General features: G+C 49.2%; 2 protein-coding genes and 1 long non-coding RNA gene across 7 annotated transcripts; 1 reads left to right on the top strand and 2 right to left on the bottom strand.

Annotated features, from left to right (window-relative positions):
- Nucleotides 1-107: 107 nt before the first annotated feature.
- Usf1 (upstream transcription factor 1) lies at nt 108-6,279 on the bottom strand. Of its 3 annotated transcripts, none has more exons than XM_003466577.5 (11): nt 6,141-6,279; nt 3,987-4,076; nt 3,585-3,634; nt 2,970-3,085; nt 2,614-2,715; nt 2,187-2,382; nt 1,873-1,960; nt 1,679-1,737; nt 1,449-1,543; nt 1,071-1,199; nt 108-878 (listed from the first exon to the last, which is right to left on the bottom strand). In XM_003466577.5, exons 2-11 carry the CDS (start codon nt 3,992-3,994, stop codon nt 789-791), a joined length of 933 nt encoding a protein of 310 aa, XP_003466625.1. In that variant the 5' UTR covers nt 3,995-4,076; nt 6,141-6,279; the 3' UTR covers nt 108-788. The 3 variants fall into 3 exon arrangements, with proteins under 3 accessions (XP_003466625.1, XP_013004670.1, XP_005002329.2); XM_013149216.3 differs by lacking the exon at nt 6,141-6,279 and adding an exon at nt 5,747-5,923; XM_005002272.4 differs by lacking the exons at nt 3,987-4,076; nt 6,141-6,279 and having other exon boundaries at nt 3,001-3,085.
- LOC106026966 (uncharacterized) lies at nt 2,288-7,112 on the top strand. The gene is made up of 2 exons (XR_001200564.2): nt 2,288-2,423; nt 4,306-7,112. It is a non-coding gene; the product is annotated as an uncharacterized LOC106026966 (long non-coding RNA).
- A 227-nt stretch (nt 7,113-7,339) lies between these two features.
- Arhgap30 (Rho GTPase activating protein 30) lies at nt 7,340-24,692 on the bottom strand. 3 transcript variants are annotated; one of them, XM_013149214.2, is made up of 12 exons: nt 24,311-24,692; nt 17,734-17,836; nt 15,139-15,283; nt 14,473-14,555; nt 14,196-14,303; nt 13,273-13,403; nt 12,395-12,566; nt 12,213-12,316; nt 12,058-12,135; nt 11,080-11,481; nt 9,964-10,058; nt 7,340-9,700 (listed from the first exon to the last, which is right to left on the bottom strand). In XM_013149214.2, the coding sequence occupies exons 1-12, from the start codon at nt 24,405-24,407 to the stop codon at nt 8,087-8,089; spliced, it is 3,132 nt and encodes a 1,043-aa protein (XP_013004668.2). In that variant the 5' UTR covers nt 24,408-24,692; the 3' UTR covers nt 7,340-8,086. The 3 variants fall into 3 exon arrangements, with proteins under 3 accessions (XP_013004668.2, XP_003466626.2, XP_013004669.2); XM_003466578.4 differs by having other exon boundaries at nt 9,793-10,058; XM_013149215.2 differs by having other exon boundaries at nt 9,793-10,058; nt 15,139-15,279; nt 24,311-24,384.
- Between the last annotated feature and the right edge of the window lie 553 nt (nt 24,693-25,245).

Raw genomic sequence — 25,245 nt, forward strand, 5'->3', positions numbered from 1 at the left:
AGCAGCACCCCCCCTCAAATTAGTCCCCACCTTTACTGGTCAAAGGGTAATGTATGTCCCTCCCTTCTGCCTGGGGATCACATAAGGAGGAAAAACAGACAAAACAGTTGTAGCTCTGAACACTTTTATCTTTGAAGGGGAAAAAAAAAGGAAAAAGGCAAAGGAGGGAAGAAGGGAGAGACGGAAAGAAAGGAAAAAAAAAAATCAAGAACCACTCCCACAAGAGTAAAGCCCTGTGGGGACCCCTGCCTGTTCTCCCAGGCTTCAGAGACTTCTGCATAGCCTCAGCTGCTGGCAGGCACTCCTGGGGGGTGGGGGCGGCAGACACTGCTAAGTATCCGCCCCAATTCTTCATTAAGCCTGTTCCCCAGCAGCCAGGCGCACACCTGAACCTCAACTCCAGGAAAGGAAGAACCAGAGGAAGCGCCAGCGTTCTGGGCCAAGCTGGAGCATCCCCTGCCAGCAGACCCTCTTTCGGGCACTCTGCAAGCACAGGGCAAGCCCCTCAGTTTAGTGTGTCCCATATCCGGCATGGAGACAGCACATGCACTGTGCAACAGAAGCACAAGGGCCCAGGGGCTGCGTGGTGCGGGTGGGCAAGGCTGTCGGTGCACATCCACACTGCGTGCTTCACAGACTGCAGGCTGCCACACCGCAGAGCCTCTGTCAACTTCCCAACTTCCCCCAGTCCAGGCTGGAAGCGGGCAGTGAAGGAAAGGGGATGGGATCAGGCTGCTGCTCCTGGGCGATCTGCAGTCCTCAGGCCCAAAGCCCCTGTCTCCCCACAGTTAGTTGCTGTCGTTCTTGATGACAACCTCCAACCCATGGTGCCGCAACTGAGCTCGTAGCAGCAGGTTCTTGTTTTTAAGATCTTCCACCTGGCAGGGAAGGAAGCAGTAAGGGAAATGGGTAGAAAAGCTGGCACTGCCAAGCCCCTGAACTCATTCAGACATCTGCTAGTGAGGACGAAAATGTCAAGTGCCATCTACAGGAAACAGAGGAGGGACTCTCACACACTGGGTCGGGGGGCTCCAGGGGTCAAGGCACTGTCGCAGGGCTGGGGGCCTGACCTGCTGTCGAAGCACATCGTTGTCCAGCTGCAGCTGGTCTAGCCCCTGGAGTTCCTCAGACAGCCGGTGGTTACTCTGCCGAAGCTCCTGGATATAATCACAAGCTTTGGATAGAATTCCACCTTTACTCTGTAAGATAAAGACAACAAAATGAGGATGAGGATTTAAGATATCCTGCCTATTTCCCAAAAACACAACTACGTTTTGGACCTCATTCCTCCTCCCTGCTAAAAATAGTGGTATAACATCTTCCACGAATACCGGACCCTCAGAAAAGAATACGAAAGACAGCTGCCCTTTGTGCCCCGCTCTGTATGTTTGGGAACACCAGGAGACAGAATTCAGGCCTCCTGTCCACTACCAGGGCTCTTCCATGACCTGGCCAGACTTGGTGCTCTCCATTGAGCAGTCCGGGATGATCTTGGACAGCTGTACAATCCAGTTGTTGATCTTGTCTCGGCGGCGACGTTCCACTATGGGGAAAGCAGAGGACAAGTTAAATCTGAAAACTCAGGATCCTGATCAGGCCACCTCTCGCCTCCCCTTATACATCATCACAGCCCCCAATCTCACCACACAGCTCCTGGCTTCACCCCCATAGGACCTACCTTCATTGTGCTGAGCCCTGCGCTTCTCATCCCGAGTGGTCCTCGGAGTTTCTGACTTCCTGACAACAGAGCACAGGGTGGCCAAGGTAAGGAAAGGACAAAACTGATATCAGAGCCTAGGGTGAGGGATTATGCAGGATTTAGCAAGTATTAAGACCACTCATGGTAACTGAGAAGACACAAGGGTCACTCACGGGGAGTAAGGGTGGGTCCTGGGGGCAATCGAGCGCTGGCTCCCTCCCTGCAATACTTCTTGTGGTGACATCATCACAAAGAACTGACCTGTGAAGATGCGGGGTAGGCTCTGTCAGGACTTGGGCCCAGAAACCTCACAGCACCCTTGGACCCTCCTCTGACAAGACGGCACTTCTGCCTACTAGTAGGACAGCCTCAAACTGACTGACTGACTGACTGCCCGGCACTAGTGATCACTAAGGGTCATAAGTAAAGGCCCACAGCCCCCACATGTCCTTGCGCCTCCAGATGGCACACTCATGCCATAGCTCACCAGTGCCAGGAGGGGTGGACTGTCCCAGTAGTGCCTCCGAGCCCTGGGTAGTAACGACAGCAGCTGTACTCCCCGAAGTGGTACCCCCTGCCCCATCTCCCACCGCAGTGCTGGGGAAGTAGGTATAATGTGTCTCAGCAGCTGTTCCTTCTGTGTCTACCGCATCCTCACTGGTGAAAGCACCCTGGATCACCGCCTGGGAAGAGGAGTAAGAGAACAGAGTCCAGTGACAGTCAGGTATGTCTTCCTGCTGTACCTCTGCAGCTTCTATCCCTGGTGGGCAGGAAGGAGAAACAGCTAGACAGGGGAACCTAGTGCCTTGGGTCAAGGTAGCCCGAGATGTCTCACTGTATATAGTTTCACCCCATCCTGTTGTTTCCCTTTTTCCTCTTATTGCTCCAAGCTCTGACCCCCCTGGGTCACGTACCTGGGTCATAGACTGAGTGGCAGGGTAGCCACTGATGGCTCCACTGCCCTCAGTCTGGCCATCCAGCTGCCCTTCAGACACCTGGATCACCCTGTACATCACCTAGAAGCAGAGAAGGAAGAAGGGCAGGAAACGAAGATAGAAGACACACACATTCAGCCATTTTCCCTTCTTTCCCCATGCCATGGTTTCAGCCCACCCATATCAATTTCAATTCCAAGCCACCTACAGCTTCCACCCCCAAGAGTCCACACTGTCACTTCATCCTGCAAGCTAGGTCTCCCAAGACACATTCAGTTACCTCCCTCAACCCCAACCCCCAGTGACACCTGCAGCCACCTGGCTCCCTCCCTTACCTGGCCCCCATTCTCAGTTCGGAAGACGTACTTGACGTTGGGGTCAGGAAAGGTGGCAGCTGACTGGATGCTGGCAATAGCCACACTGGTTGGGTCCTCCCCAGTAGCCACTGCACCTGAGTTAAAAGAGCCAATGAAGCTGAGTGTGGTGGTCCCAATACTCAGGAAGCTGAGGCAGAAGGATTGCCATGAGTTTGAGGCCAGCTTGGACTACACAGTGAAACCCTTCTCAAAAAAAAAAAAAAAAAAAAAAAGTCTGTGCATTAACAGCCTCTCTCCCCCACCACTTATATATTACTTAGAAGGAAAGTGCATAGGAAGCAGACCACTTGGGGGGGGGTAAGAAAACCATGGTGGGTTCTTGGTCCTGTTTGGGGGGGGTTCTCTTTTCCCTTGTCTTTTTTTTTTTTTTTTTTTTTTGGTTGGTTCAGAAGAACCCAGGGCCTTCGCATAAGCTAGATACCCAGTCCTTTTTCACTTTGAAATAAGGTCTCATTATATCCTTAACTTATCCAGGCTGAGCTCAAACTTGTTCTCCTGCCTCAGCCTCCCATAGTGCTAGAATTACAGACCTGTGATACCGTACCTGGCTTTGGTCCTAGTCTCAACACTTACCTTCCTGAATCTGCACTGTCCCCTCTTCTGTTTCAGCTGTTTTCTGCTGCCTATTTATGGTGAAAGGAAAAAAGGAAGAATTAAGGGAGTACGTGAGAAACTCATTGGTCCTATAACATATGGCTCCCAAACTAATTGGTATGGGATGCTGGGTTAGGTTACAATAATAACTATTACCAAGAGTTTACTAAGTACGTAGGCACTAACTAAGCACATAAGCATGCACTATCTTATTTAATACCAACAACAGCACTGTAAGGTAGCAAACACTATTTCTGATTGTTCATAAAGAAACCAAATCACACAGCTGGTAAGTGATGGAACTGGGACCTAAACTGAGAGCTATGGAACAATCACTTCTAGCCACTTCGCATCCTGGCAGGCCTTCTCTTCTTCACTTACCCCTTCATCTCTCTGTGAGGGGCACATCCGAGGAACTGGTCCTTTTTTGGAAGTCTTTGTATCTCCTGACTCACAGGCTTCAGTGCTGTCCTGATAGAAACCACAGAGTTTGCAGTGAGTCCAAGAAACTAGCTTCCCTAGCTCCAGTGATGGTGAACCTTTAGAACTTTCAGTGATAACAGCCTGCTGCAGGATACATGCCATAGGTTTGCCAACACTGTTCTAGAACTTAGGCTCTAATGATGACAAAGCCAGGAAAATAACCCAATTTCTGCAGGGGACAATCGGCTTCACTCATTCTGATTACTTTGTTTTCTAGAGACACAGCCTCTCCTATGTAATTCAGGCTGGCCTGGAACTCTTCGTGATCCTCCTGTCTCAGCTTCTCCCATGCTCCAGGCAAACACCTCCACCACCAGCCCCACCCATTCTGATGTTAAGGATTGCCCTGTGGGGACTGATAACTACAGCTGTACAAATAGTGCTCTTCACCTCTCTTCGGTAACCACTCCAACTTCTCATGGAGAGGGGATACTTACACTAGAAGACTGAGAAACAACATATTTTTGGAAAGACTGATACTAGACTACTATTACCAAAAAATACAGGGCCCCAGCCAGGGCCTCCTGGTGAGTACAAGACCATCCTGAATTACAATGGTGAGACTCTGTATCAAAAACAAACAAAAACCCTTGGCTCATAAACACTAATGCTTCTTCCAGTTTTTTTCAGACACAAAACATACAGCAATGTCTTGCTCTTGGGCCCCATCTTAGTGACAGGAATCTTGTTTTGGGATTTCAGCTTTAGAGCATCTATTAGAGACCCTAAAGCCCAAGTGCATGGCATTTGGGCCTCCTCTATTTTATTCCAGTCGGCCAGTAGAAATGTAGAGCAACACAGCTGCTAAAATCTACAGAACTGGCAACACAGTTGCTAAAATGTTGCCATGACAACTCCAAGTCAATCGAACCTCTGCAAGAAAGGAAAAAACACCAGGCTCAGGATCCTGTCGAAGAAAAGACAATAGAGGAAGAATCCATCTACAAGGTGCCTGCCATAGGACCCTGACACCCAGCCAGAGGACAAGAAAAACAAAGGGCTGAGCTGACAGAGGCCTCCAGAATGATGCACTGTATAAAATGGATACAATGCACAATGTAAAACACACAGTTGCTACACTGTACAAAACTATAACATCCCGACAGGAAAGAGGCAAGACTTCTGTAAATTCTCTACCAGTAAGGTCCCTCAAATCTTTTTATCCAAGAAAAATTTTAGCGGTTAAGCCTTGGAAAGCCCGCGTCCAAGAAAAATAGTGACAACAATAACAAAAAGGAACTGAAAGTGAAACTATCTGCGGGAAGTAACGCCGCAAGGAGACTCCCGTCCCTGAGGGGAAGTACTGTAGCGCCAGGGTTAGGGGACCACCTTCATCTCCATCCTCAAAGTGTTCTTTGGGGCTGGCTGCGCCGACTGCAGGAGAAGGCAATGAAAGAGAGGTTGGGCACAGGAGGCATCACTGTCTCCCACAGCTGTCAGGCAGAGTCTGCCTCCTAGGACACCCCACAACCGGGTCAGGCTACTTATTCAAATCTTAGTTGGACATCCGGAAACATTTCCTGAGCATATGTGACACGGAAATCAGGCTAGGATGTTGTGGTTTGCATGTTCGCGCAAGGAGGGCCCACCTAGAGCCCTTGCTAAATCTGGACACAAAGAGGGGAAATCAAGTCCCGAAAGAATTTAGGGGCCCAGACCTTGCCTCAAAGTGCGGCGTCCCTCTGCAGGCCCGGCACGCAAGAGGAGCCCGGGAAGCTGAGCCCCGGCTGGCGCGAGCCCCGGAACCCGCGACCAGATCCGGCCCGGCCAGCGGCGCCCGCCGCAAGTCCCAATTGCTCCACCGAGGCGGCAGTGAAGGACGCTGGGGGCCGGGAGCCCCGCGGCCGGGCAGCGCGTAAGGGCGGGGATGTGCGCGTCCGGCCCACAAAGCGGGTGGGAGATAAAGAAAGGGGCACAGCCCCCTGCTCCAAAACAAAGGCTTCGTCCCTAAGAGTTGCCAAACCCCGAAAACAGAAGTAAAAACAAAGCCACCCTGCCGGTCCGCCCGCCCGGTCCTCCCGCCTCTAGAACCCTGCGGGGTCCCGCACTCACAGGACACAGCTACTCCGGCCGCTGATTTCCCCCGACAGCGTTCTCCCTCTCCCGACCTGGTTATCTCCATAGACAACTGCTCATGCGCACTCCCAGCTCGCGGCCATGTTTGTGAGGGGCGGAAGTGTCTCCGCCTCCCGCCCTGCCCACTCACAGCCTCCGAGCAGCCCTACTTCCGCTCGTTCCGCGTTGATGAGGGTTGAAGGATGCGTAGGTGTGCGGTGTTCGTGTGTCAGGCATGGGGCTCTGTGGTGCTGAAAAGAAGCTGTATTCTGGGAGGTGTCCATTTCTGGCAAGAACGAGAAGAAAAATGAGTAGTTTGGACTTCAATCTTTGTGTTAAGCAGGTCCTTTTTAATTACAAGAAAAGGGAGTGAGGGAAGCCAGTTGAAATCGAAGGAGGAACTGCCAGCGGTGGCGCCATCTTTAACAAGGACTACAGTGTTTGGGTGATCATTTTGGATCAGGGCATCATTTTGAAGGGTTTCCAGCTAAAAATGAGGATGTATCAGGGCATACTTTGATTTGAGCATATGCTTTTGTATTAGTGTCATCAGAGACCCAGAGCTTCCAAGGTTTCTGAGTCTTGCACTTTCTTTGAGATGAACCTTGATTGCCAATTTGTTAGTGATTGGTTGGTTTTTTGAGTCAGGGTCTTGTTATGCAGTTTAAGCTGGGCGGGCCTCAGCCTCCCGGTTTGGTGTGCATCAGCCTCTCATATGCTAGGATTATTGGCGTGCACAACCGCTCCCGGTTTTGATTCTGACTCAAAATGTACCCCTAATGGATTTGGAGTAGTATAGTATAATAGAAACAGTTCAGATGTTGGGATTGGATAAAGCCTAATCTCAAATCTTCCTCACACTTCTTATCTTTCAGATATTTGACATTCATTTTGACTTAGTTAAACCTTAGTTTCGTCATCTGTAAAATGTACAGAATTGTTACATGGATTAAATGAAGTAAAAGGCAAGGTTTTTGTCTACAGAGAAGACATAACAGTTCCTGGCACAAAAGGAGCATTATGTAAATGTAGGTTTCTCTTCCCCATTTCCTGACCACCATGAACCCAGCTCTAGTTTCTAGCCACAGGTCTCCATGACAACAACCAAGGAAGAACAACCCCCCCCCCGTGACATTTGGCCAAATATATAAAAATATGATCCTTATCACCCAAAACTTTAATGAGTCACCATGCTGTTCAAATGTAAAAATACACATTTTATTCTGAAACATTCATCCTCACTAGAGGGGGCCTGTGGCCCCACCAGTATGGAGAAGCAGTCCTAGGTCCTGAGTCATGCTATTCCCCTCCCCTAATACAGGAAAAAAGGAAGAGGCAGAGAAATCTCAGGCAGGACCTCTCTTCTGTAAGATGACTGGTGACAAAGGATGGGGTCCAGTGCTTTAAACAGACCCTGAGGATTCAGAGTCTTGGAAATGTTCCTCCTAATCTGGAGCTAAGTGGGACAGGAGGTATTGAAGGGTCTAAGAACAGAACAGGAATGGGAAATTTTAGAAGTTTCTGTGTGTGGACTCTGACCTAGTCTTGTGTTCCCTACCTCTACCTTGGGCTTCCGCAAAGAGAAGTTCACAGCCTCAGAGAGGCCTCAGAGAAGGAGCTTGATTGGAATTCCCCCTCTATTCTTCACTTTGAAAAGTCTATTAAATTTTCTGCCTGCTTTGTGTTCCCTTTGGTCAGTGAGCGCTGTTCATAGGAACAGTATCTTGCTGACTTTCTTGGGAATCTCTTAAGGAATGCCTTGTGTCTGAGCCAAGCTCAAGTAAGCCCACCAAGATGGTGCCTCATACAGTCAAAAGAGTAGCTGGAAGGCCAAAACCTGTAGGCTGAGGCACTGCAGCTGCTCAGGAAGAAGAGTTAGTCAGTCAGGGACCCCAGGGACTCCAGATGACTTGTTGATCTGCTCTGCCTGGTGCATTTCCTAATCACAGTCCTCCTTTCCCAGGGTTCACCTGTGTTTCAAACGCATATGACCTGCGCTGGGGGGACAAAAGAGGAACAGGTGGTTGAGGTTCTCCAGAGGGTAGACTAAACCGACTCCGGGGTCCAGACTCTTCTGTGCCTTCAGGTGGGAGTTCCAGGCAGCTAAGGGGTCGAGAAGAATAGGCAGGGATGGTGCCACACGGGGAGGCTCTGTTGATGAGGCTGTAGTCCCCTCCCCCAGTACAGGTCTGGGTCCGGCGAACTACCTGAGCCTCAGTCCTCTGGCGTTCCCGGGCCAAGGCCACAGCAGCATCAAAGGAAAGACTGCCCCCATTCCTCCAGGAAGCCCGGGAAGCTCGGGACACCCATGCCCTTTCCCCAGGAATCACGTCAAGCCGGCCAGGCCTTGGACATGGGTTTGCAGGTGCCACGTGGATCTTGCTACACATTGCACTGGGCACCTTGGCAAACTGTGGTTTGGGGGGCACTACAGGCACAGAGCGGACCTGTTGGACATGAACCAGGCTAGAAGCCAGGCGCATGCCCACACCACCAGCTGATCCAAAGGGACAGGGGCACAGATCACAGCCCACAGGACTCAACTGTTCTGTCTCCTCTCGCTGGGGTGGCTGTGGGGTTGCCTGTTCTCTCTCAGAAAACTGGGCATTGCCCTCATTGGTACTGTCATTTTCTAGGGACTCTTCATCTGGCCCTTCAAAGAGAACCCCTTCTTCCAGATGGTCATCCCCAACCTCTTGGTCTCCCTCAGTGGGTTCATCTCCACTCTCCCATTCTTTGCCAACCTCTCCTTCTTTTCCTTCAGCTGCTGCTTCTGAGCTGCTGCTGTCTTCACCATGTCCTTGGTCTTGTCTTAGTTTATGGTCCTCATCCCCCTTCTGCTCTCTGACCTCAGACTGTCCTCCCTCAGCCCCATGTTTGTATACAACATCCCACTTCTCCTTAACAGCCAAGTGTTTGTGGGTCCCATGCTCTGGGTCCCTTACAACTTCTCTGTGGGCTTCCTCTTCTCCTTGCTTAGCCTCTTCTTTTTCAAATTGGTTTTCCTTCTCCATGTCTTTAAGCCGTTCTTTTCTTGGTTCCTCCACACTCTTAGCTTCCTCTACATTTTCAACCTCCTTCTGTCCTTGAGATTTCTCTCCCTGGGTCTCCCTCTCTTCCCCATCCTCTTCTAAGCTGACCATCATCTCTTGGCTTCCCTCAGAATTCCCTCTTTCCTCACCACCCTTTCCATCCCCCACCTCAGTCTCTGGACTGCCCTCAGCCTCTTCTATGATGTTCAGTGTGCTTCTAGGTTCTATCTCTTTGTCCTTCCCAACTTCCCAGCATGCCCGCTCTTCTTCAGCCTGCCCTGGAGTTTGTCTTTCAAACGGTACTGCCTCTTCCTCCATACTCCCTACACACTCCCAGGGCAGGGATTTAGGCCCCAGAATGGGACTCAGGTCATCATAGGCACTCAGGAAGACTTCCTCCCCATTCTCCTCCACTTCAGGCCGGTGGCCAGCAGAGTCCAGGGAACAGCAGCTGGGAGCCAGAACATACTGCGCCTCATCCAGAGACAGGTCATCCAGGGGTGGCTCTACCGAGAACTCCTCCACCTGTAGGCACAGCATCGTGGCTCAGGACCAGGTAGCCCTGTCCATCCTCTGAACTCCATACCACCCTCAAACCCAGCACAGCTCCTCCTTACCTGAGGCCCAACTCCCAGGAGCTCCTCCAGGTAGCCCATCCCAGGGTCGTCCTCCCCAGGGGAGAAGGCTGCTCCTGTTGCTCCTGCCTTGGCCACCTCCCCGTCCTCCGCCCCCACCCACTCAGGCTCTGAGCTGCTTGAGTCCTCTAGGAAGGAGAAGGAATCCTGCACCTCCTGGGACAGGCAGTCCTCCAGAGCAGGAATCATGTCTTCTGGGCCCGAGTCAACCAGGGGACCTGAGGCAGGCCTTGCCTCCGGCTTCTCATCTGTTGGGAGAGAAGTAGTCCCAGTAACACAAAATCAAGGCCAGCTGCGACCCTTTCCAATGTGACTCTTCCTAGCATAGTATGGCAGGGACCCAACACAGCTAGTCTGTGTTTAAGATCCCATCAGAGCAGTTTCCCTAAGTAACGGCTTACGGCTACCATTGGAGAGTCCCTATTAGGTGCCAAACACTATTTGACATTTTACAACTCATTGCCTTCTTTTCTCTGCAAAGCAAACTCTTATTACATAGGGTATTATGTGAGACTCAGAGAGGCTGAGCAACTTATCCAAAGTTATACCACCAAAATCTGAAACCACCAGGGATAATCTCAGTGGCACAGTGCTGCCCAGCAGGCATGAGGTTCTCAGTTCAATTCCCAGAACCAAAAAATCTGAGCCCAAAAATACTTAACTCTACACCTAACTGTGCATCCCATGTCCCAACCCTCTATCCCATGCTGCCTCAGGACTTCTCATTGATGCCACTTTAAGAAGTGGAGGCAGAGCAAGGATCGAATCCCAGCTCTGCCTCTTCCTATCTGAATCAATTGCAAATTGTTTAACCTAAGTGTCAGGATTACTGCAGTAAGACAAGGGTAACAGTAATACTTCCATCATAAGATTTTGAGAAAAATGAAAAGACCTAATGGCTACAAACTGCCTAATACAGCCCTTGGTTCCTAATAAGCCCTTGGTAGAAGTTAGCTGTTAATGCTACTATGATTATTACCCTACCTACCATACATCCCTACCATGTGTTTAGCAGTCCCTGCTGTATGTGTGCCACAGACCCTAACCTTGGTTACATCAGTCATCTGAAGGTTCCCAGAGAGCCCCTCTCTGTATTTCACACCACCTAATCACATTTCTGGACACCCCAGTCCTGCAAGGCAGCTAATGATAACTACCCCCAAAGCCTGTGGGCTGAGGCTTTTACCCATCTCAGAGTGCATCTCAACATAAGAATTCAGTCTAAACTCTGGTCCTCTTTCCAGTCCTCAGCAATCCCTGGGTCCTCACCTGGGGGTCCAGGGCCAAGGCCAGGGCCAGGGCCAGGGCCAGAGGCAGGGCTTGGCCGGGGCTGTAGGGCAGGACACTCAAGGCCACGGGTGAGCCTGGTCAAGTTGACATTGGAGATGATGTTGGGAGGCACACTGAGGATCGAGGTGATGTGCAGTGGGAGGTTGACGTTGTAGGGGTCTGAGATGTGGACACCAGCACAGCGCTCGGCACGGCTGCTGCCTCCAGCCCGGGTGGCTGACCGCCCAACTCTTGGTGTGCCTGGCTCTGAGTTCGTGCCACCTGGTGCCTCTGCATCAGGCTCCTGTTCACCCTCTACTGCCTCCACAGAATTGTTCTCCAAACTCTCAGCAAGCAGTGGTACTGGCCCAAGACTGCTGGGACCGTCCAGCCCTTCTGGCTCTGTGGAGGAAATAGAGGGACAGGGAGGCAATTGTCTCAGCTTCCAAGGGCCTAGACACCTCTGGAAGTTTCTGTAGAATGCTCTCTACTTCTTTGGGCCACAGAGGCAGGACAGCTTAGAAAGTACCAGGCTCAACTTCCCTTCGCCATTACTGTATATCCTCTACCCAGACAGCACACCAAAGGTCACCTCATCTTCATCTACATACATCTAGGAAACCCCTTCCTTCCCTGAAAATATACTCACCGGCATAACACTCTCTCTCACTCTCTCTCTCTCTCTCTCTCTCTCTCTCTCTCTCTCTCTCACACACACACACACACACACACACACACGCACGCACGTGCACGCACGTGCACACACACTACATGGTCCCTTCCTGTACAAACATCGCCCATGGATTAGATGATAAACTCACTCATGTAAAGCTGGCATCTATAATAAGCACTCGTTAAATATTTTTGGCCACATTCACACACACAGCGCGCGCACACACACACACACACACACACACAGAGGCCCACACTGTTGCTCACTCAGCACATATACACCTAGGAGCACATTTGTATACTGACCATCACAGGCCCCCGTGGCAGCGCTCAGTGAGTCCATGCTCTTGGCTGGCCGCAGTGTCCCCTTATTGGATTTATCCTCTGAAAGACAAGGATGTGGATAGAGCCAAGGGCCTTGTACACCCTCAGCAGAGCTCCCCTCTTCTCCCTAGACTTACCCCTATCTTCAGCTCCCCGTAGAAGTTTTCGCTTTGTCTCATGGCCAGAGCGACCCAGATTGAAGATAGATCTCCACTTCCTGACTTTCAAAGACCCCTTCCTCCTGCAGGTGGTGGAGAAATAATTCAGGATTTGGGCCTGGTGATCAGCTCAGGGGAGAAGGGCACCCAGGAGGCCTTACTTGTGCTCTGCAATCTCAATGATAGTGTGGTAGGGCCGTATCTGAGGGGGTCCATCACCAGCTTGTAGGATGCTAGGCAGGTGGTAAGGTAGAGACCTGGGCATGAGATCATCAGGGCTGCCTGATGCCCGGGCCCCTGGCAGTGATCGCCATCCACCTTCCATCTCACCACCTGGGAAAAGAAAAGCAATTTGCAACAGAACAGAGCAAGAGAGCAACATCAGGTACCCAACCCTATGTCTCCCCTCACCAACTACCAGCTGAGGATATATTTGGAGGTCCCTGATGACATCCCTTCCATTTTCAGCTCCATAAGAACATGTCCTCGTGAACAAAAAGGGCCAGGAGATCCCAGGACATTATTCTGGCTGGGTGGAGGTGGGGTGAGCCTTCACTAGCTTGGGAAGCCAGGACAATGACTCAGAGGTCAAGCTCTGCCTTGGACTGGCAGCAAAAAGGGTCTGCTCAAGTTCAGACTGCACTGTTATCTCTCCAGGATCCTCTCCATGTGACTACCACCAACATTTCTGAAGACTCAGTTTTCTCATCCTCAAAATAGGGCAACTGAACTAGTTAACCTTTAAAGTTGTTTATAACTCTAACAGAGCTAGGCATGATGGTGCAGGCCTGTAATCCCAGCACTCTGGGAGACTGAAACAGGACGATCATAAATTGAAACCCAGCCTAGGAAATTTAGTAATTACTGAGACCCCATCTTAAAATAAAAATTTTTTAAAAAGGCTAGAGATGTATCTCAGTGTGAAGGCCTTGGATTCAATCCCCAACCCTGCAAAACCAAAATAAAACAATAAAACATTCTGATGTGACTTCCCAGACCAAGAGGGATGATGTGTGATGGGAGGGAGACAGACACTGACCAGAGAGGAGGGCAGCACCCCCGAAGAGCTGATCCACATGTGTGAGGATGAACTCCACAACAATGGACTGCACTCGCACCTCCATGAAGGCTGCTGTCCCATTGAAGCCTGAAGCCTCTATGTCCTTAGACCTGTAGAGGTGCAGAGTTACACCTGCATCCGTACCAGTTTCCCATTCAAACTCTCCCTGAAATATCTTGCACCAGTGATGCCGAACCTTTTAGAACTTTCAGTTATAACAGAGATCCAATGCCGCACACGTGCCACAGGTTCGCCATCACTGCCTTACACTGTCTGCCTTGCTTACCTGTGACCCCATCTTTAACTCTTATGCCATAAAACATGCACAAGTCTCAAATGCTACCTCCCCTAGGAAGCCTTACTTGGACACTTCCTCAGGATTAATCTCTACTTTCTTTGTGCATCTCCTCACACTGCATATAAGACAGACCATGAGAAGTACTGCATTTCACAAGGCCTTGTTCCATCATGATGGACATGCAGGCCAGCTCTCCAATGCGCTGAACAACATTTGTACCACAAACATTAGGCAACGGGCTGGGGATTTAGCTCAGCGGCATAAGCGCCTGCCTTGCAAGCGCGTGATCGTGAGTTTGATCCCTGGTACCGATAAAAAAAAAAAAAAGACAAAACAAGCATTAGGCAAGGACTTCTGGTATTCCTGTCTTACTGTCTTAGAGGTCAGTGGTGCAGTGTAGGAAAAAGCAAAGGCTTTACTCTTACAGACTTTACTTGATGCCAAAGAAGGGGCTCAAGTGGGTGGGCCCCATCCCACTTAACTCATTCACAAGATCCTACCCCCTTCTGCAGTGCACCCACATAGCCACACCCCATCCTGGGAACACTGTCCTAGAAGTCAATGTCTCCTAGGCTCTCCGAAAATTGTCCCCACATGCACCCACCTCAGCAGGTTGGGGGCCCATACGATGGCCAGGTTACGGGCGTGCATGTTGGTCTGGGCACTGAATGAGGCCATGTGCACTAAGTGTCGCATGAGAAACTCCAGGGTCCTATAGAAAGTGGGGCAGAGATCACACAGGGAACACCCCAGCTGGGCTTGGGAACTGGGAGGAACAAACCAAAACTGCAGTGGGGAGAGAGACTGGGCTAGAAGGGGGGAGGGGAGGGAGGGAAAGGAGGGCCCACCCACCTGGGGTGCAGGCAGGGAGCCTCACACACCTGTAGTTGGGGGCAGGGAGTTCTTGAAGCACCTCTAGAATCTTGACCAAGCGCTCAGGCTCTAATTGTACAGCAACAGCCTCCTGATAGGTGTAAGAGGCAGGAGTTGGTGATCTAGCAAGCCAAGCCCTCAGGACCCATCTGCTACATGTCACCCTGCTCCCACCCTGATCAGATCGCAAGAAAGATAACAGCTGAATCTTGATTGTGCTGCTTAGTAGTTCTGTAACCTCTAGTGACTCACTGCCACTCCCTGCCTCATCTCCTCGCTGGTAAAGCTCGGGCCCTAGTATATCAGGGATTACACAGTTGTCCCTCATCTGTCCAATCCATCCTATGTAGACTGAGTGCCATTGCTGTCCAGGGTCCCTCATTGTCTTGCACAATCAAGTGCAACTTATTCACATTGTTACTCAATCCAGGAACCAATTTTGTCATGTGTTTTCTCATTCAAAAGATGTTCAGCATCCAGGAAGATAGACCCAGGGGAGGGCACAGGGAGCAGGGCTAGATTTGAGAAGGAAGGATCTGTTCCCCAGAGTCCTTTGCTGTACCCCTGTCATTCAGGATCACGAGGACTATGGCTGGCCTGTGACACACCTGTCAAAACCAGAGTGGCCACCTCTGGGCCTTGTCTTCCAGCATGAACCCCCACCCTCCACTCACAGCAAACTTATCGTAGAGCCGGTAGGTCAGCAGGGGATCTGGCAGTTCTCTGAAATAGGCCTTGCACAGGGAGGAGACACAGTGAATGTCCTGCAGGTAAACATCCCGCCGCAGGTCAGGCTTCCGCTCTGTCTCAAACTCCTGCCTGGGGGAGGTGTAGAGCGCTCAGGAGTGATAGGATAAGGGGAAATGTGGGGAAAGGTTACCAGAGCTGTAGAGATGCTTCCAGCAGGCTTACAGGTTGCTACATGCAGCACAGGGAAGGAGAATCTTGGTATATGTATACATACATATGAGGCAGCGTGTGTGGCGCTGTGGATGTGGACATGTGAATGTGAGGATATAGATGTGGCTAGATAAGTGCACAAACAGGTTATGTCAGGGATGTCAAGGAAACTGAGAGTAACAAGGTAGGGGTTATGTCAGAGTCAGCAGAGGTGGGCGGTGGACTTCAATGTGCACCTTGGAGTAAGTGTAACAGTGGATGGATGTAACTTTTAGAAAGAGACCTAAGTAAACCTTCATGAACTTGGTTGGATTAGCCAACAGTTGCTCAGATGTAACATTGAAAGCACAAGCAGTTAAAGAAAAGAAATAATTGAAAATCAAAAATTGAAACTCCTGTGTATCAAAGGACACCATCAAGAAAGTAAACTCTACGGACCAGGGATGTAGTTCAGCGGCACAACGCCTGCCTGGCAAGTGCAAGGCCTTGAGTTCAATATCTGATACCAAAAAAAGAAGGTGAACTCTAGCCAGGTGTGGTAGGATTGCAGGTGGGATTGCACACCTGCAATCCCAGCTCTCCAGAGGTTGAGGCAAGAGAGTTGCTGCCAGTTTGAGGCTGCCCTGGGTTATGAAGTGAATTCATGGCCAGCCTGAACTACATAGTAAGACTTGTCTCAAAAAAACAACAAAGTGAACTCTATATTCAATTCCCAGCACCATGCCAAAAAGAAAACCTACAGGATGGGAAAAAATATTTGCATTTTTAATATATCAAGAACTCCTCTTATAACTCATTGAACCAACAAAACAGCACAAAGCAAAAGAAATCCCAAATAGCCTAATTTAAAAATGGACAGAACTGAGGATATAGCTCAGTAGTGGAGCACTTTAGCTTATGGGAGTCGCTGGGCACCATCCCCACATCCACAGGAAGAAAAAAAAGAATAAAGAACAAAGGAGTTGAATAAGCATTTCTCCAAAGAAGAAATAAAATGACCAATAAACACATGGACGGATGTTCAACATTATAAGCTACTAGGGAAATATAAATACAAATTGCAATAAAATATCAGTTCACACCCACCAGGATGGCTATAATAAAAACATACAGTAACAAATGTTGCCAGGGATGTCATGAAATTGGAATGTTATACAATGTTAGTGAGAAGGTAAAATGAGACAACAACTATGAAAAACAGTTTGGAGGTTACTTTAAAAGTTTAACATATAGTTATCATTTGGCTCAGCAATTCCACTTTTAGGTGCAATACTAAAAGAACTGAAAAAATGTATGCCCACAAAAACGCTTATACATGTTTTTAACAGCATTATTAATCACAGCCAACAGGTGGAAACAACCCAAGTAGCCATCAACTGAATAAACAAAATGCGATATACTTGTACAATGGAATATTATTCATCCACAGAAAGGACAGGTACATGCTGCAACATGCATAACCCTTGCAAATATTCTAAGTGAAGACAAATATGAACCACATAGACACATACAGCTCCATTTATATGAAGTGTTCAGACTAGGCAAATCCTTAGAGACAGAAAATATTAGTGGTTGCCAGGGACTTGATGGAGAGGAATGTCGAGAGACTACTAATGGGGACTGAGTTTCTTTGGGGCTGGTGGAATGTTCTGGACATTGACAGTGATGATAGTGGCCCAATGTTGTCAATATACAAAAACCCATTGAATTGTACCTTTTTAAAAGAAAATCTAGTACAAGGGATTGAACCCAGGAAGACTCTACCCCTGAACTACATCACCAGTTTTTTTGATTTTCTATCCGAAAACAAAGTCTGCTAAATTGCCCAGGTCAACCTCAAACTTGTGATCTTCCTGTCTCAGGCTCCCAAGTAGCTGGGTTTAGTGGTGTGTGCCACCATACCTGGCTTTGAATTATACATTTTTAAATAATGGATTTTATGGTATATGAGTCCTATCTAAATTTTTTTAAAGATAAGTGAATACGAGGCTGGGGATTTAGCTCAGCAGCATAAGCACCTGCCTTGCAAGCAGGCAGTCGTGAGTTCGATCCCTGGTACCGATAAAAAGGAAAAAGACAAAAAAAAAAAAAATAAGTGAATATATATATATGAGAATGATACATATGGGAAGAGAAATTGTGTGTGGGACTGTGGGGCGTGTGTGTGTGTTTGTGTGTGTGTGTGCATGTGTTGAGGGCCTCTGCCCATGGTCTCCACTTCACCCAAGCGCCTCTACAGGATGGCACCCCTCTCTGCTCTCCCCTCACCCTCCTCTCTGCCTTCCCCAGCAGCTCTTTCTACAGCCTTTTAGCTCCCTGGCTTCCTGGCCTCCTGACCCAGAGCCCTTCCACACCACCATGTGACTCACCGGAGCTTCTGGATGTTGGAGGAGACCCCTGAGAGGCGGTAGATCCCGTCCACCACACCATTCTGCTCCACAAACTCCGCACAGCTCCTCAGCACCTGGGGCACTGGGGACACAGATAATGAGAAATCAGAAACTCCATAGGGGTCTGAGAAATGGAAGCATCAGGAAAAGGAGCTGGGGACATTGAAGGCAAACTTCATGGCATAAGAGCTTTTCAGATGCTCAGCATGGTAGTACATGTCTGTAATGCCAGAACTCAGAGGCTGAGGCAGGAGGATCATGAGTTTGAGGCCTGCCTGGGCTACATACCAAAATCATGTCTCAAAACACTAAAATCAAACAAACAAAATTCCAAAACAACAAACTTGTCAGAAAGATTATCACAGGACATTCACTCCAACTTGCCAGCGTCTGCAGTATCTTTATCCACTAGCCCTAGCCCTTGGTATAAACCCTTGAGGCTAGTCTTAAACTCCTAGACACGTGTCATCCCCCTGCCTCAGCCTTCCTGGTAACTGGGGCTACGTGTCTTTTTCAGACAGGGTCTCACCGTGCAGTTCAGGCTGGCCTTGAACTCACTTTGTATCCTAAATTGGTATCAAACTCACAGTGATTCTCCTGCCTCAGCCTTCCGAGTACTGAGATTACAGGTGTGTGCCACTGCACCTGGCTATTAATAGGCATTATTTTGAAGAATTCCCTTTGATAAGAAAGCTCATGGTTATTAATTCTACTGTAGGAAAGTACATAAAAACAGTGTCTGACCTCCAAAGTGGGGAGCATTCTGTACTAGGCACTGTGCTAATTGCTCAGGTGAATGATGTCACTTAGTTTCCTAAATCACATCTACTTCCCATTTCACTGATTTAAAAAATAGAAGATCCAAGAAATAACCAGTGCCCAACAGCACTTTGCTAGAGCCTGGATTCAAATCTAACATGGTAAAACACTATATCTTGTATCCTTTAGCCAGTAGACTGTAAACTCTCAGGGATAAGATCATAAGATTTTGGGGTTTTGTTTGATTGGTTTTTTGTTTTTGTTTTTTGTTTTGGTTGTTTTGTTGCTGTTGCTTTTGAGACAGGGTCTCACTGAGTAGTACAGGTTGGTTTTGAACTCACTATGCAGTTCAGGATAGCCCTGGAACCCACAATCCTCCTGCCTCAGCTTCCTGAGGTAGGATTACAGACATGTGCCCTCCCACCCAACTCTTCAGTACAAAATTTAAGTATTATCTGTCTTTGTATTCCCCATATTATCTGACTTGATGTCAGATAGACACTGTGATAAATGGAAATGATAGGTCCTCAAAAACCATGTCGGGGGCTGGGAATTTAGCTCAGCGGCATAAGTACCTGCCTTGCAAGCAGGCGGTTGTGAGTTCGATCCCCGATATTGACAAAAATGAAAAAGACAAAAAAAAAAAAAATGTGTCGATGGGCGTGATGGTGCACTCCTGTAATCCCAGCACTCAAGAGGCTGAAGCAGGAGGATCCTTGTGAGTTTGAGACCAGCCTGGGCTACAAAGTGAGCCCAAGGCCAGCCTGAACTGCATAGCAAGACCCTGTCTCAAAAAGAAAAAAAAACAAACCAAAACAAAACAAAACAAATCAAAACCATGTGTCAAGTCCCCAGTTCATAAGGCTACATTGTTGGATATCTCAAGTTCTTCCTTTTTTTTTAAATCTTTTGCTACAGTGAACCCAGTCCCGACCCAGCCATCTGTCATTCTGACCTCTAGCCACTTCTGCGGCAAACCCTAAGACCCATCCCTTGGCAAATCTGAGAACAAATCCTGCTGTCATCACTCATCACCATTGTGTGTGTATCATTTGACCCTCAAAGACTTGCACTAGAAACTCTGGCCCCAGGATATCGATGTTGAGGTGGTGGCTCATTTAAGAAATGTGGCCTGGTGGATGGCAATTGAATCATGGGGAATCCACCCTATGAGCAGGTAGGGCCATTTCTTGGGAGTGGGTTGAGCCCTATGTGGATGCTTAGTTCTTGTGGGAGTAGGTTATTATAAGCAAGGCCACCCCAGGTGTTTGGTTCCTGCTGCCCACAGCTAGTTCCTTTTCTACTTCTCTGCCATATGGTGACACCACCAGGTGTCCCTTGCCAGAATGTTCCAGGATCGCTCCAGCCACCAGAACTGAGAGCCAAGTAAAAGTCTATGAGTTATTGTGGTCCAGGTACTCTGTTATAGCTATACAAAACAGACTGAGCCACTCGTGTTATTTTCTTGCCTGAAAATATCCTCCCCTCTGACTGGTGAACTCTTCTGCATTCCTCAACACACATCTCAAACGTCATCTCCTAGTGGCACAGTGACACATTGCCTGTGGTCTCAGTTACTGAGGAGGCTGGGGCCGGAGGATCATTTGAACCCAGAGTTCAGGGCAAACCTGAGCAACAGAACAAGACTCTCAGAAAACAAAATAGAGCTGTGCATGGTGGCACATGCTTGTAATCCCAGCATTTGAGAAACAGGAGGATTGTCATGAGTTCGAGGCCAGCTGGGGCTACATTAGTGATTTCAAGGCCAGCCTGAACTGAAACACTGTCTTAAAACAAAAACAAGAACACCAAAAAACAAAATAGATCCGGGGATGTAGCTCAGCGGTAGAGTACTTCCCTAGAAGTATGAGGTGCTGGGTTTGACCTTCAGCACCACAACACAAAACATCGTCCTGTTCCCCCCTCCCCCCAGGAGCTGGGGATGTAGCTCCTGGATGGAAAACATATGGACCATGATCAAGGACCTGGCTTCAGTCCTTTGTATAAAATAATAAACAGCCTCCAGTTCTGAGTCCTTTGCTTAGGTATATTTTAGATCCCACCGTCCTTTTGTATCCATATCACAGTATCTGTTGTACTGTTAGTATTTTTTTTGTATCTATATCTCCCAACATCCATAACATCTTGCCAGCATCTAGCATAGATGTAGTATTCAACAAATGTTTGTTGAACAGCTCAGGGGATTAAACCATCAGTTGTAAGAATCACTGATATCCCTTGGAGATTTCATTTAGAATACTCCTTATGATAAAATACTGGATCCTTCTCCCAGCACTCAGGAGGCTGAGGCAGGATCACCATCATCAGTTTAAGGCTAGCCTGAGCTACATAGCGTGACCCTATCTTAAAAAACAACAAAACAAAATATTGGATTTTAAAGGACTCACCAGAGAAATCTCTCTAATATGTCAGTGCCAAAAAGCTGTGTTTCTCTTCATCCACCTGTTCTTTCCTCTTATGGGCCTTACGAGTCTTGTATGATTGTGTTTACCTCTTTAACCACTAAGAAGCTCAAAGCCCACCCATAGGAACCAGATGCAACCGCCTGACATGTGTTTCTGGGACTGATCTTCCTGCTTTCCCTTCAATCCAAAACCTTCACTCATTTATTCTGCATGTGGAAGTCATGCCAAACTCTTTATGGGACAAATATAGTTATACAGAACAAAAGAAACCATCCATGAATCCATCAGTCAGTATCTTTCAATGACCTGTTTTTGAAACCCTTTGCTTTTCTGCTCACCCAACCAGGACTTGGGTGAGATAAGAGAGGCATCTAGAGTGTAAAATTTAAGAAAGAAAAGAAATCTCCACTCTCAGGACTGTGCAAATGCTAACAGTGAACATGCACAGTCCTGAGACTGAGACCATGTTTCAGAATGATCCACTTAGTCATAGCCAGGAGTGCAGGCCTATAAACCCAGCACTCAGAAGGCTGAGGCAGGAGAATCTCCATGAAATTAAGACCAGCTTGGGTTATACAGGGAGATCAAGGCTAACCTGAAGTACATAGCAACACCTTATCTAAAACAAAAAATAAACAAATAAGAATGAGCTACCTAGCCAGGCAGGAGGCAGGAGGCATGAGCCCAGCCCATGCAACTGTCTTAAAATAAAAGTGGACTGGACAATAGGGGGGCAGGGAAGAGCCATCTAACACTGGCTGAAACTGAAAGAGTACTTCTTCAAATATTGCACCCTTGGCCAGACTCACTGGCTCCTACCTGTAATTCCAGCACTCTGGAGGCTGATGCAGGAGGATCACTGCAAGTTCAAAGCCAGTCCGAACTACATAGTGAGTTTAAGGCCAGCCTGAACTAGCTGGTGAAACTCATAGTCTCGAAAATAAGTCAATAACTTAAACTGTACCCTCATCACCTCTCTTGCCTCAGCCTCATAGCCTCATGGTTCACTGTGTGTATTCTCAGGACCTGCTCCCATCTGCCAGGCTTCCCTGCTCCTGGGTTCTCAGCACTGAATGCAGAGCTGAGGAGGCCCTCCCTGTTGGAGCTGTGCTCTCCCTTGGGTCCCTGATGAGACACCATTTCTCTGGGCCATTGCATTACTCTTAACTCATAAATAAACCCCCAAGTCTTTCACACAGGAGCATCATACAAACCAGGTCTTCCCCATGTTTTCCTCACTTGATTTTGAAACTGCAGAGGAGGCCTTTAAAGAGCACTGCAAGAATATGAGGAGTCAGAACCAGAAAGGAAATGGGTCGAGAGATGAGGGAAGACATAACAGGTGAGAGAGATGGGGCGCTGGGGAGATAGATATCAGAGATGAAGTCAGAGAGGCAGTTAGAGGCAGGGCTGGAGCGATGGAGACCAGGGGGTGAAAATAGGAAGGAAATGGGAGTGGAATCAGGAGGACCCAAGGATTGAGGACCTGGTGAATTTGAAATCTGAGCAAGGCATCCAAGAAATAAAATTAGGCAAAAGAGGAGCTCATGCAGATAGGGCTTGGAGAAGAAAAAGCCACTGGGGCAAAGAGCAGCGGGAGATGGAGCCAGGCTATGAGGAGGGGAGAAATCAAGACTGTTAGGAAAGATCATTTAATCAGAAACACATCTCCCTGGCCTGGACTTTTATTTCATTTCCTACAGGGTCTCAGCTTAAAGACAGAAGGTGTCACCAGCCACCCTTTGTCTTTCTGCTTTCCACCTCTCTGTACCAGGAATAACAGAGGGGCAGGGAGGAGCTACCACTGCCACTCTGATACCCAAGATCCATGCCTCCATCCTTGGGCTCAGATGAGGTTCTGGGGATGCTTTTCACCTGCTCTGGGTTTCACCTGGGGTCAGAATCCAGCAAGGGAGGTGTATGCCCTCTGGACAGCACACCTTCACTGCTGGGAAGGTGGGTGGAGCCAGGAGGTTCCTGCAGTGAGGTCAGGGTTGTCTGGCCTCAGTTTCAAGGAAGGGTGGGCACTGGAACCACAGAAAAGAGCAACGCCAGAATGAAGAGATGCTGAACTAAGTTTGCAGAGAGCTGAGAGAAGAAAATCATCTCCAGTGAAGTGTGAGGTGCTGCAGCTAAGAAATCTCACTCTAGAGAGGAATCCTTGTTAAACCTAAGCCCTGCCCCATGGCCGGCCATGCCATGTTCACTCTGCCCAAATAACAGAAAGCCTCTGCCTGTCAGTTGTTCAAAAACTTCTTCCCCGGTCAGGGGGACTGGGGTTTTCCTTTGCTGCCTTGGGGCCCTTTAGGGGTGGAGAAAAGGGAAGGAGGTGCCTGGGGACAAAAGGGTGGGACTAAGAGCCGGAAATGATCTGGGAACCACCATCTCCCTCCCTCTACTGCAGCCACCACACAGAAAGGAGGGCAAAGAGGAAATGACAGATTGGGGTGGGGTGGACTAGAGCGAAGAATCGTGTCCTTCCTCTGTAAGGAGCTCAAAATGCCAAAAACAAGCTGGACTGGGCAGCCAGAGACATGGGTTCTATTTCAAACCAAATTTAGAAACAGTTTTGAGTGGCTACTTCATGCCAAACACCGTGGTGACGCCCAGAGTGGTCCCCGGTCCTGCTGATTCCCAGCCTGTTCTAAGGTAATGAAGGGAGGGAGCCAGGCGACCTCCACATCCATGGCCTGCACCTACTCTATTGTGCAACTTCCAGCTGGGCCTGAAGCCATTGCTTTCATCTCCCAGTGTTGTTCAGCAGCCTGTCCCTTTGCTAGCTGTCACACACCTGTGTCTCCTTCCCGTGGAAGAATCACAGAAACTGAAGAAAGAGTCCATCACTATCCCACACCCTCTGTGGCCCCTCAAGGTGACAGGGAGCTGGTCCTTGCCCCTGAATGCTTGTTCAGCTAGAATGCCACTCCTTCCCTAGATGCCACCCTCAGGACTTTGTGGTTGCAGCTGGAGGCTTCTTCTGTTGCCTTTCTTTCAAACCCAGCACCATCCACTGTGCCTTCAACTACTCCTCTCCTGATCCTGTCACCTGTCCCTCATCCCTCTACCCTCCCCGCTGTCTCAACACCTCTCCTGAGCTTCCAAACTCCCCATCTGCTCTCCACACTGCTCTCTGGTGTTCACCTTCCCATCGCCTCAACCACTCCATACCCAGAAAGTCACTTGGGGAACCATTTGCCTTTTTCTAAGTCACATTTCCTGTTGGACCTCCTCATGGGTCTCTTGGTGGTTACTCTGGACTACTGCCCCTTTCCCAGAAGCACCTAGATGCTGCTTCTGTCCCTCAGATCAGATGGAGCTGGAGAAGCTCAGTGGCTACCCACCTACCCACCCACCCTGAGATGGCCACTTACCCTCCTGGCCTGACTGCTGCAGGTGCTCTTGCAGGTCACACCCAAACACCCGCTCCTTCGAGCTGCCCTTCTTCTTCCCTTTCTGCCGAGACTTCATGGCCGGAGCCCCAGAGCCTGAGGTCTGACCACCTCCGTCCCCCAAGACCTTTGCCCTACCAGTCCCCCATGGGATCCCCGCCGGCCACTGGGCTTGGCCTGGACCCAGGGGGCAGGGCTCCGAACTGGGGGTGGAGGGTGGCCTGGGCAACGAGCAGCTCCTGCCTCTGGGGCCCCAGTCACACGGAAGTGGCTGTGGAAGAGGAAGCTGCCAGGACCCTAGCACAAAACTGAGTCTCGTGGCCCAGCCAGGCACTTGCCTTCTGGCCCTGCACAGCTCTAGGGGAGCAGGAAGCTGTGCAGCTCTTCAAACCCGCTTCCTGTTAGAGCATCTTTGTAACCACAGGGCCCAGGGTGGGGGAGGGAGTTGACACTCACATCCTCACCCATTTCTGGGACCTCAACCATTGGTCAAGGGGAGGTGATGTCTGAGCCCTGGGTGTGGTGATGGTTCCTGGGGTGAGAGCAGGTGACTGACATCTCTAGAGACCACAGTTCTCAGGTCGGACGTGGAGACCTGAGAGGTTTGCCTGGGAGTGGGTGGCCTCCAATGTGCCTGTCGCCTTGGTACAGCCACAGTATTTCAATGAGCCTCAGTTTCCACACACAAGCAAATAAAGAATGCAAACCAAATGATCTTTAAGTCCTTCCAGTTCTGACATTCTAGAACTCATCTGAGTTTCAGTTTCTTCATCTGTGAAAAGGGTACACTGCTGTCTACTTTACGTAGCTATTAGAAGTTGTCAGTACAATGAAAGATTTAAAACACTTTGTACAGCAAGGGATTGGTTCTTGGCCTGTGGAAAACAATTCTTTGCCCTTTCCCTCCTAGCTGCAGG

The sequence above is a fragment of the Cavia porcellus genome, unplaced genomic scaffold (assembly GCF_034190915.1).
Source record: "Cavia porcellus strain 051 isolate PalLab524CR breed Dunkin Hartley unplaced genomic scaffold, mCavPor4.1 scaffold_7, whole genome shotgun sequence".
Taxonomy (NCBI): Eukaryota; Metazoa; Chordata; class Mammalia; order Rodentia; family Caviidae; genus Cavia; species Cavia porcellus.